This window comes from Calonectris borealis, chromosome W (assembly GCF_964195595.1).
Source record: "Calonectris borealis chromosome W, bCalBor7.hap1.2, whole genome shotgun sequence".
Taxonomy (NCBI): Eukaryota; Metazoa; Chordata; class Aves; order Procellariiformes; family Procellariidae; genus Calonectris; species Calonectris borealis.
The window spans coordinates 48376641-48387751 of NC_134351.1; the positions used below are offsets into that span (position 1 = coordinate 48376641).

The 11111-nt window shown below is 39.4% G+C and overlaps 1 protein-coding gene across 2 annotated transcripts in view; it reads left to right on the forward strand.

Moving 5' to 3' along the window:
* LOC142074827 (tyrosine-protein kinase Fer-like) overlaps positions 1-431 on the forward strand; it is a 285525-nt gene extending 285094 nt beyond the window's left edge. For both annotated transcript variants that reach the window (XM_075135710.1, XM_075135709.1), the window contains one exon: positions 289-431. In XM_075135710.1, the coding sequence (XP_074991811.1) occupies positions 289-431 (143 nt within the window). The remainder of the gene's footprint in view (positions 1-288) is intronic.
* Positions 432-11111: the final 10680 nt, after the last annotated feature.

Genomic DNA, 11111 nt, shown 5'->3' on the forward strand with positions numbered 1-11111 from the left:
TATTGTTAATTATAATCACTGTAGATGACCATGGAAGTTTGTCCTTAAAAAGCCAAAGAAAAAAATCTGATGTTTTCCAGAGCAGAGGAGTGCTTATAAAAACAAGTCTTACTACCTAAGTACTGCAATTCTGTATGAACCCACTGAGAAAGATATTACAAGTCATATAAAATTTACCCTCAATATTTTTTTTAATGCAATGATATTGAACTTCACTCATTTCTTTTTAAATTTGTCAATATGTATCATTTTTCAATGCTATATATTTTTCCCTTTTTTGTGTACCAGGATACCGAATGTCAGCACCGCAAAAATGTCCAGAAGAAATATATAAAATAATGCAGAGGTGCTGGGCCTACAAACCTGAAAACCGGCCAAAATTCAGTGAGATTCAGAAAGAGCTGTCTTCAATCAAAAAGAAAGTGACATAGTGATAAACTAGTGCCAAACTCAGTCTGCAGGACTTTATTTTCCAGTGAAGTAATATTTTCCCCTTAAACACTGCATTTATACAACATTATTTGCAATATTCTTCTAATTACTTTAAAATTAACTGTTTTTTTTTATATCCAAGTGTACCAATGATGTCTACACCTGCATTAAAGACATACTCTGCCAAATACTATATATCCAGTCACAGTAATATTTTCATTTAGGATACATGTAAATAGAAAAGCACATACTAGAGATTTAAGTGACTGTGGCTTCTATCTATTTTACAGCAAGTAAATGTTAGTGAAATTTTTCAGAGGTTTTCTACATTATGCTGTGTTCTCGCTCTCCTATCCCTGTCCCAGATATCAACACTATGGCACTGTAATGTGGTAACTGTCACACATGATGGCCTTAAAAATGAAGACAGTTTTTGATAAGTATATCAATGAGACACTTTTATATTTTTTAAATTCTTTATGCAACTGATATTTTTAAATGATACCTTGTTTAAGGATGAAGGTCAGATTCTGGATGTAAAGTGAAATCCAGAATTTTCTTTTCTAGAAATTGAACTACATGTGCATTTCTTACCACATTATAGTAAATACTTCTGACTTTGGATGTGATTTACTTAAGCTACTGCTTTTTTCCTATGAAGCCATCAGAATTCAGTAATATGTCTTCTTTGCAATGAACTACATTTATTTAACAATCAAAAAAAGCCAATATCAAGTCTTGACTATATGTATGTTGTTAACAAATACTGCAAATCATCTGCCTTACAAAAAATAAGTTAAAGCAGTAGGTGCACACGTGTAGAAAAGGTCAACAAGTAGATTTGCTAAGGATAGTAGTATGTTACAGATAACAAATAGGATTGGTTTTAGAGGAGTAAAAGAATGTGAATTACTAGATTTGCTTTTGATCCTGACTTTTTAATTCAATTTGCAGTAATTCTCAGTATGCATCTGGAGCCTGCAAAAGCTAAGCAGAAGTACATTCCATGCATAGTGTCCAAATAAAAACGCTGCTTCTCTATGCCGTAAGGAAATATGTTTTAAGCCTCTGGCAGGCTGAACAAGGCAGAGTAGAAACATTAACCTTTTAACTTTTAAAAATCATTACAATCAGATTTCAAAAGACTGGGGACAGGGGAGCTGTAAATGCCACCAAGAAGGAAAAAGTTTGTACAAAAAATAACATTCCTCCAGGAAGAATAAAGACTCAACAGTCAGAGGAAGAAAGGCACAAAGTTTGTTACTATGACTCTTGGTTTTCTTTGCAACTTGTACTATAATGTCCCTTTGTCTCTTCTACATAAAAATCTAACTGGCATATATGTCCAGGTGTAGAATTTGTGTGTTAATTCTGAGTTCTTTCATTTTCAGGAAGTTGTATATTACTAGCCATTTTAGAACACCATGTTTTTAGACATCATTTAGGCAGGACTTAAATTAGAATTTTCAGTGTTGGGGTTTTTTTTGGAGGTGAAGGACTAATTAGATAGCTAGCTAGTTGCATTATTATTTTGCAGCTCTCAGATTATAGCTATAAGAGAGTAGCTCATTTATAGATCTCAGATCATCTTTATAAAGGCCTTCTCTAAAACAAAAACTGTTAGCTGTACTTAAAAAAATGAATTAATAAAATTCTCAAATGCAGTTGACTGAGATCACAGAGTGAAAACATAGAATAGGTGAACTTGATACTTTCTTCCCCTGCCTTCCCAGAATTGAATGCTTTGTAAGTAAAACTTGCAACAATTGGCTTGGTGTTTTATAGGTAAATATGAACTGTTATCTAGTAGGACAACATAGGATGCATACTGCTACTAGCAAAGAAGGCTTGGGGGGAAAAAAGTCTTCCTAAATTGCCACTATTTGGAACTTTCATCTAGTTTTAGAACTACAAAAGTTTATAGATCAGCTACATAGCTGAAATTTTGTGAATGGGTTGAGAGACAGCACATGCTTCTCCATTAAAACCCTTCATCAATTTAAGGCAATTATGCTTTTAAAAGAAAAATCAGGTTGATAGAGGTTGCTTCTAGATTGCACATGTTGAGGCTATTGAGCAAGACATTTCCACCACTAAAAAAAAAAAAAGTAAAAGATTCACAGTACTGTCTTTATACAGTCAGCTCAGTCATTTCAGTCTTTCTGAACATATAAAAAATTCCACAAATATTAAATGCAATAGCAACACAAAATCCTTGGATTGCTAATATGTAAACTAGTTCTCTCTGAACTTGTGCTTCAATTATTAAAGAATCTTTCTGCTCTTTAAACAGGGCTGCAGTAGGCTAACAGCTTTAGCTGCACTGTACTGCTAAACCAGAAGAATCTGGCCCTTTGCACCTCCCAAACATTTCTTAACTCTGACAGCTCTATCTACCTGATACTCTCCTTTCACTTCAAGAAAGTTACTCTTGTGAGACAAAAGTTCCGATATATCCCTGGTTTTGTTTGACTCAAAAGTTTCATAGTGATGTTATATCTTTATACCTGTGGCAATGTGTTTGTATAAAAATTTAAGTAACCATGAATCCAAGGTGAAATACATAGTTCAAATCATGGTTTAATCAAGTTACAAACCCTAAATACATAATGAATTGTCCACATCATAAAAGACATCAGAACAACAACATTCCCCACTGCCTAGTTTACAATACAGAACATCCTTTTCCTATTCTTATGGAACAATATTAAGCCAATTATGCCCCTTTCCAAAGGAATGATCTTGCTGTCAGACCAGATCTAAAACACTATCTTTAAAATTAATACCAGTGCCTCAATTCCATTTGAGCTTCACTTTAAACATGCCTTCTACTTATCAGAACTTTCCAAATAGTATTAATTTTCATTATTGTCATCCATTTTGCTTTTAGAAATCTGACCTCTTTACATCATATAACCTTTAATTATGCAGGTAATTATACATCCCTCCCAAATTCTGAGACTTGCAACTTCAAACAACAAGCATTGCTAAGTCAATAAAAGTCTACAGGGAACCTAATTTTTCATTAGGTGACTAAGTTGATATGGCTTAATGCATTTTAAATATATAAATTTTTTAATTGAAACAATTACTTTACTGATATTTTGAACAGCAGTATTGCTTCCACAAAATATCTCTTCAATAGAAGCATTTACATTTCACTTGAATTCTACACAAAGGTAAACCTGTACCTTTGTTCCTCTCCAGTTTTTCAGTGAAAGGAACTGCTGAATTAAAGTAACCAATTCAGGTGCTTTCAGCCATTCTGATATGTAGCATAGATGCAGCCAGGATGTCATAGAGAAGGTCTTGCACTCTGTATGGCACCTTTTTATAGCATGCTTATGCTTGCTACAAATCACTAATAAATCCAATGGAGACTGGAAGTTTCTTGTATCTCTGAATGTAGCCAATTCCTTACAACACCTGAAGTTGTAGTGCTTAAGGAGAGATAGTGACAACATTATTTTCCTTCATTCCACCTTCTCCTTGGTCATGCCACAGATTCAGACTCTTCAGTAGACCTACCAACTAGAAGAAAAATATGTTTCCACATATGTAACATTACATGTAACTGACAACTTATTTTTTCCACTGAGCTTCCCACCTAATTTTAACTAAAATGCTAAAAACACGTATAGGAAAAACTCAGAATTTAGGCTCATCATGTAGGACACAAAAGACAGGCAGACAAAGACATCTTGAGGACTGAAAGCCAAAACCAAGCACCTATCCATCCCTTCTATTAAAGATTTGTGTAGTTATATGCATATTCAAAAGCCTTCCAGATATAAAAATTTGAACTAATAGTTGTAGGACTGCTGTTTTTTAACTGCATGTGTTAATTTTCCTTCGTATAGTTTTAGGCATCTGGAGAAGGAGGAGGGATGTTGAGGAAGGTGGGAAGGTTGATTCACTGACCCACTAGCACACACAAGAGTTTTGACACTTGTAACCTTGAGTGGGGTACAGATACAGTTTTCAAACGTTTAAATATTTTTTCAAGTTTGTGCCAAAGTATGCATCATCAAGTTTAATATCAGGTAAAGCATCTTTTATGCTCTTTGTTGTTTAAAAAATAATATATTTGTGAAACAGATCGATAATGCATAACACTGGAAATGGGTGCTTCTTCCCAAAAGTACACATGTATAAAACCAAAATGACATTTGTGAGTTCATCTGGCTTTTAAACAAGTCTGAAAATGATAACTACGTAATACAATTGTTAGTTGTCTGTCCTTTATAATTTTAAATAGATATGCATTTAAACTTTATTTATTTGCCAATTTTTTATATACTTTAAAGTTACACTTTTGAACTTAAGCTAGCTTTTTATTTTCGTAGGCTGTTACAAAACAGAATTTCAGTATTATTGTAAACTGCAGACCATTTTTGAATAGTCCTTTGTTTTTTCTGCAGTCCCCTTTTTACTGCGCCCTTCCAATAAATGTAAAATATTTGCATCAAGCTGTCTCAAATTTAATTTGATATTTACGGGATATATTTATTTACTTGCTTCTGTAGTCAAGTGGAAGATCAACTTTAGTAACACTGCTCTTGGGTATGCTACAATCGAAAACATTCTGTATTTCACAAAGAAAAAAATAATGTGAATTCTGTTGGCAATTTCTGGAATTTAATACCTGTGTGATCCCTGCTCACAGTTTGGCTGTCACTTGTGGCTACCTTTTGTAATTCATAAGGGATTGAAAGAAAGAGTAACCCAATGGGCACAAGGGAAAGGACATGTCGAAACAGGTTCAGAACTTTGGGGCTAGAACCTTGCAGCTTTGAGGGTGTGAGACCATGTATGTTTTTTCCTCAAACCAGAATTGTGTTAGGAAGCTAACCTCCCCATTTCTAGAAGCATTTCCAGTTAAGAGGAATGCAGTAATTTGAAGATATATACGAGCTTTATACCGTTTCTTTTACCCATGACCTAGTGCTCTGTTTACTTTATATTAAAAAAAAATCTTATTCATATTACTTATATTTTAAATGCTAGTTTGGTTTTAAACCAGTTTCTTTAAAGCCACTTTATGCTTTACTTAGAACAAAACCAAGCTCTGTAATTACTGCCATTTTCACCATGCTTTGATGCAAGTTCTTTGATTTCCATAATCCCTTCTTAGTGCTAATATAAAGATTGAGGTACCAAAATTATGACTCGGGTAGAAAAAAAATCCAAACTATTGTGCTTTAAAAATGTTTTAATGAAATCTTCCAAGATCTCATGGTAAATGTAAGGTATGAATACCCTATTGAAAGAACATTTTCTGCAGATGCACCTTGTTTAAACACATAACAACAGGTGGAAAAACAGGCTTTTGTGTACTTTCGCCATTACACAGCATTAGATAAGCACTGTGTGCTGGCACAACACTGGAATTTGCAAGATATAGTGCCCGACTGAAGAAAGGGTTAGCAAAGAAGCTAAGTTCTGGCACTGGCTTTTAAGTGGGACTAAGGTGCCTATTATCCTCCCCCCCCCCCCCAAAAAAAATACTGCTGCTCACTCTTATAAACTTGGGTAGTTTTCCCCACAGTCTCCCAAGAATCACAAATGAGAGAGATGTAAATCCAAATTTACTGATCTATGTTGAAACAGAAGACAATGCAGCATGGGGTTGCATGTAGACTCTGGTAGAATTCTGCTGAGACACTAAACTATTAGCAAGATAATTTTAGAGAACATACCTGCAACTAAATCTGTTCTGCCCATTGATGCCTGGTCTCCAAATAATAAAAACATTCTTGAAAATCCGATACAGCCAAACACAGAGCCTCAGAGAGTCATCAAATCTTCTGATTTGAAGCATCACAGTAGTTAATTAGGAATGAGCCTAAAGAAAGGAGAGGAGCCTCCAAATGATCAGGGCCTTTGTGCAGTCCTAATTTTTGTACAGCTTAGAAGCAGGTTTAAAGGACTTGCAGTTTAAAAGACAAAGTTCATAAGACTTCTCAGAAGATCCCAAAGCACATTAGGCATCTAAGTTTTGCTTTAAATGGCAGATCCCAACATTTCAATATTCTTGAGATGTCCAATTTAACCACTCAGGCATGTCTTCCCCTAACAAACCTGACAGCCTGCAGTGTCAAAATGATCCTGTACTGGAGCACCTAGACCCTAAATCCAACACAGCCATAAAGCTTCATTTCGCATTGCAGTCTAAGCAAGATTTTCTGCTTGGGACTTTTCCTACCTATCTGAATTGTGCGTCCTAACCCAGCAGATACTGTAAAACTGGTGAAACTCCACATAGAAGACATTTGGGTACAAAAGTGTTGACAATGGATAGCAGTGCTTGCATCCATCCAATTTTATTCCAATCCAATCCAAAACCCACAGTTTGCATGTCAAAGCTAAATTAGTTCTTTTTCTCTGCAAGTGACGGACATACCTCCCTCCCTTTTAGATCCTAATAGTATGCCTGAAAAGATGTTTTGAGATTCGGGTACAAAACCTTCCTCAAAGTTTGGCAGAAATATTGTTTTTGTTAAATGAGGGAGAAGTGTTAATCTTGCTCAGACACCCAGAAAGGGCTCATGGCTGAGGACTCCAAGCAGAAGGATGTGCCTGCATTCAGCCTGACATTAGAGATTGGGGGGTGGGTTGTTTTAAAGTGTGGATTTCTCCCCTCAAGTGTATTCAACTTACTGGCTGAGTTAGTGGCCCACTCAGTTTGCTGACTTCTTGTGAACCTTGTTCCTGCATCCCTAACTTTCTACCACCTCCATGCTCAGGGAGCTCAGAGGCTTAACTCAGGCCAAGGACCACGGGGTACTCAAAAGCCAAGTGTTCTCATATTTAAGATCTTTGGTGGATCTACCCCCAAAACAGTGTAGGTCTAAGGAAACCTGCAATAAGTCACACTTAATCAGAATGGAGACAGGATGATCACAGGACAGTGGGTGTGAAGTTTCAGAAGTGTAAGGATTACAAGATACTAATATTAAAAAAGTTTGGAAGGGCTGTGTGGTCCCCATCACACACACTCAGCGAGGCTACTCTGCAGCCAGATTTCAGTCCTCCTTCAAGTCATGTTCTAGTTATAAGAAATGTTAAAACACAACATCACTGATATGATCCGAATTAGAGCTGTACCCTTTTTACCTCAAAGGACAAAATACAGATAACCACAGAGAAAACGCAAATCAATGTCATGTGCAGACACCATTAAACCTGCAACCCACAGAGCTCTCTAATGCAGTTTCATCATTAGCCAAGTCTTCCTCCACCTCCCTCAATTCCTTACAAGTCTGTCACACTAAAAGCACTGCTGCTAAAGAGTCTTCAGAAATGCATCCAGGCTAAAGAAATAGCTATGTTGAGAGTACAGAATAATTAGAAACATTGTGCTGTAGTTTTCTAATAATCTAGCTCCTGCAGCTTGCAATGTTCTAATATTCTGCAAACATAAGTGAGGGAAGAGCAAAATCAAGCCACTAACTAGCTTTGAATTCTTGAAAGAACAGACTAACATTTGACCACACTGTAACGGACAGAAGCATGCATCTTGAACAGATTTTAGACTCATGGTGTATTAGTTCTCTACCAGTTTGTTCTGGGTCTGGTTGGGATGGAGTTAACTTTCTTCATAGCAGCCTATATGGTGCTGTGCTTTGCATTTGTGGCTAAAATAGTGTTGATAACACACCAATGGTTTGGCTATTGCTGAGCAGTGCTTGCACAGCATCAAGGTTTTCTCTCCAACCCCCTCACCCAAAGGCCAATAGGCTGGGGGTAGGCAAAAGGTTGGGAGCAGACATAGCCAGGACAGCTGACCCAAACTGACGAAAGGGATATTCCATACCATATGACGTTGCACTCAATAATAAAAGCTCAGGGAAAGGAGGAGGAAGGAGGGGACATTTGTGGTTATGGTGTTCATCTTCCCAAGCAACCGTTACATGTGCTGAGGCCCTGTTTTCCAGGAAGTGGCTGGACATCTGCCTGCCAATGGGAAGCAGTGAATTAATTCCTCTTTTTGCTTTGCTTGCATGCATGCATGCAGCTTTTGTTTTCCCTATTAATCTGTCATTATCTCGATCCATGAGTCTTCTCTCATTCCTTTTATTTTCTGTAGCTGGGGTTTGGGTCCCTGTCTTAACCATGATGTCCTCAGATGTGGTTTGGGTCCCTGTCTCAGCCATGCTCCTCTGATGGTGCTGAATGAAGGCTCGATAGGCACAGAAAAAGCCCCAATACGGTGCTAGGAGCTGCTGGGTTTCATGGGCATAGGCAAGGCACCCTTCTATCAGGTGGCGTGTCAATTTACCAGGATTAATTGCCTGTTCAGGCGCAAAAATCCCAGGCTATTGGAGATGGTAACTGCCCTAGGCACCTGCCCAAATCCTTCCATACACTCTGCTACCCAGGGACTGACGACCTTAAGGTTTCTTTGTCACCTCAGCAACAAATTGTGTCCTCTTATGCCAAGATGAAACTAGGTTCCACAAACCTGAGAAAAAGCCAAGTGTTAGATCATAAAATCATAGAACAGTCCAGGTTGGAAGTGACCTCAAAAGATCATCTGGTCCATCCTTTTGTGAGAAAGGGAGCCTAGACGAGATTATCTAGCACCCTGTATCATGAAAACTTCCAGTGATGGGGATTCTACCACATCCCTGGGGAGGTTGTTCTAGTGACTGATTGTTCTCACTGTAAAAAATGTCTTTCTTATATCGAGATGAAACCTCTCCCAGTACAACTTGTACCCGTTGTCCCTTGTCTTCTGCATGTGGCTCCTTGTGAAGAGAGAGACTCTGTCTTCTTTGTAGCTGCCCTTTAAGTACAGAATATTGTGATGAGGCCCCCCCCAACCCTTCTCTTCTCCAGGGAGAAAAGACCTAACTCCTTCAGTCTTTCCTCACAGGGCAGGTTCTCCAGCCCCTTGATCATCTTTGTGGCCCTCCTTTGGACCCTCTCCAGTCTGTCTGCATCTTTCATAGAATCATAGAATAGTTTGGGTTGGAAGGGACCTTTAAAGGTCATCTAGTCCAACCCCCCTGCAATGAGCAGGGACATCTTCAACTAGATCAGGTTGCTCAGAGCCCCGTCCAGCCTGACCTTGAATGTTTCCAGGGATGGGGCATCTACCACCTCTCTGGGCAACCTGTGCCAGTGTTTCACCACCCTCACTGTAAAAAATTTCCTCCTTATATCTAGTCTGAATCTACCCTCTTTTAGTTTAAAACAGTTACCCCTTGTCCTATCGCAACAGGCCCTGCTAAAAAGTCTGTCCCCATCTTTCTTATAAGCCCCCTTTAAGTACTGAAAGGCTGCAATAAGGTCTCACCAGAGCCTTCTCTTCTCCAGGCTGAACAACCCCAACTCTCTCAGCCTTTCTTCAGAGGAGAGGTGTTGGATCCCCCTGATCATCTTCGTGGCCCTCCTCTGGACCCGCTCCAACAGGTCCATGTCTTTCCTGTGCTGAGGGCTCCAGAGCTGGACGCAGTACTGCAGGTGGGGTCTCACCAGAGCAGAGGGGCAGAATCACCTCCCTCGACCTGCTGGCCACGCTTCTTTTGATGCAGCCCAGGATACGATTGGCCTTCTGGGCTGCAAACGCACAATGCCGGCTCATGCCCAATTTTTCATCCACCAGTATATCCCCAAGTCCTTCTCTGCAGGGCTGCTCTCAATCCATTCATCCCCCAGTATGTACTGATATTGGGGATTGCCCCAACCCAGGTGCAGGACCTTGCACTTGGCCTTGTTGAACCTCATGAGGTTCCCATGGGTCCACTCCTCAAGCCTCTCAAGGTCCCTCTGGATGGCATCCCTTCCCTCTAGTGAATCAACTGCACCACTCAGCTTGGTGTCATCTGCAAATTTGCTGAGGGTGCACTAAATCATGCTAAATCACTCAATCCCTGTTGCGGCATACATGCACAGCCTTTATCATAACAGGGCAGCCCTACCATCTCTCTCCCTGTCTCTCTCCGTTGCCTCTTTTATATCTTCCTTCCGGCAACGATCACATGTCTGCTCACAATTCCCTTCACCTGTTTCTGCTCTTGAATCAGCTGGTACTCATTAGGCCACCTCTTAATTCTTCTCCATATCTCCCCCTTTTTTGTTTATGATTTTGTAGCATTGCCAAAGTCCTATCCGAAACTCCCGATTCCAGAATTCTTCTCCACAAATCCCACTGTCTATGTCATTGATGAATATATTAAACAGTATTGGTCCCAGTACAGACCCTTGAGGGACACCACTCATTACTGGTTTCCACTTGGACATTGAGCCATTGACTAGAACTCTTTGGACGTGACCATCCAGCCAATTCCTTATCCACCTAACTGTCCACCTGTCAAACCCATATCTCTCCAGTTTCGAGGAAAGAATGTTGTGGGGGACCGTATCAAAGGCCTTACAGAAGTCCAGGTAGATGACATCCGTAGCTCTTCCCTTGTCCACCGATGCAGTCCCTCCATCGTAGAAGACCACCAGATTAGTCAGGCACGATCTGCCCTTGCTGAAGCCATGCTGGCTGTCTCGAATCACCTCCCTGTCCTCCATGTGCCTTAGCATGTCTTCCAGGAGGATCTGTTCCATGATCTTACCAGGCACGGAGGTGAGACTGACAGGTCGGTAGTTCCCAGGGTCCTCCTTTCTATCCTTTTTAAAAATGGGCATGATGTTTCCCTTTTTCCAGTCACTGGGGACTTCAC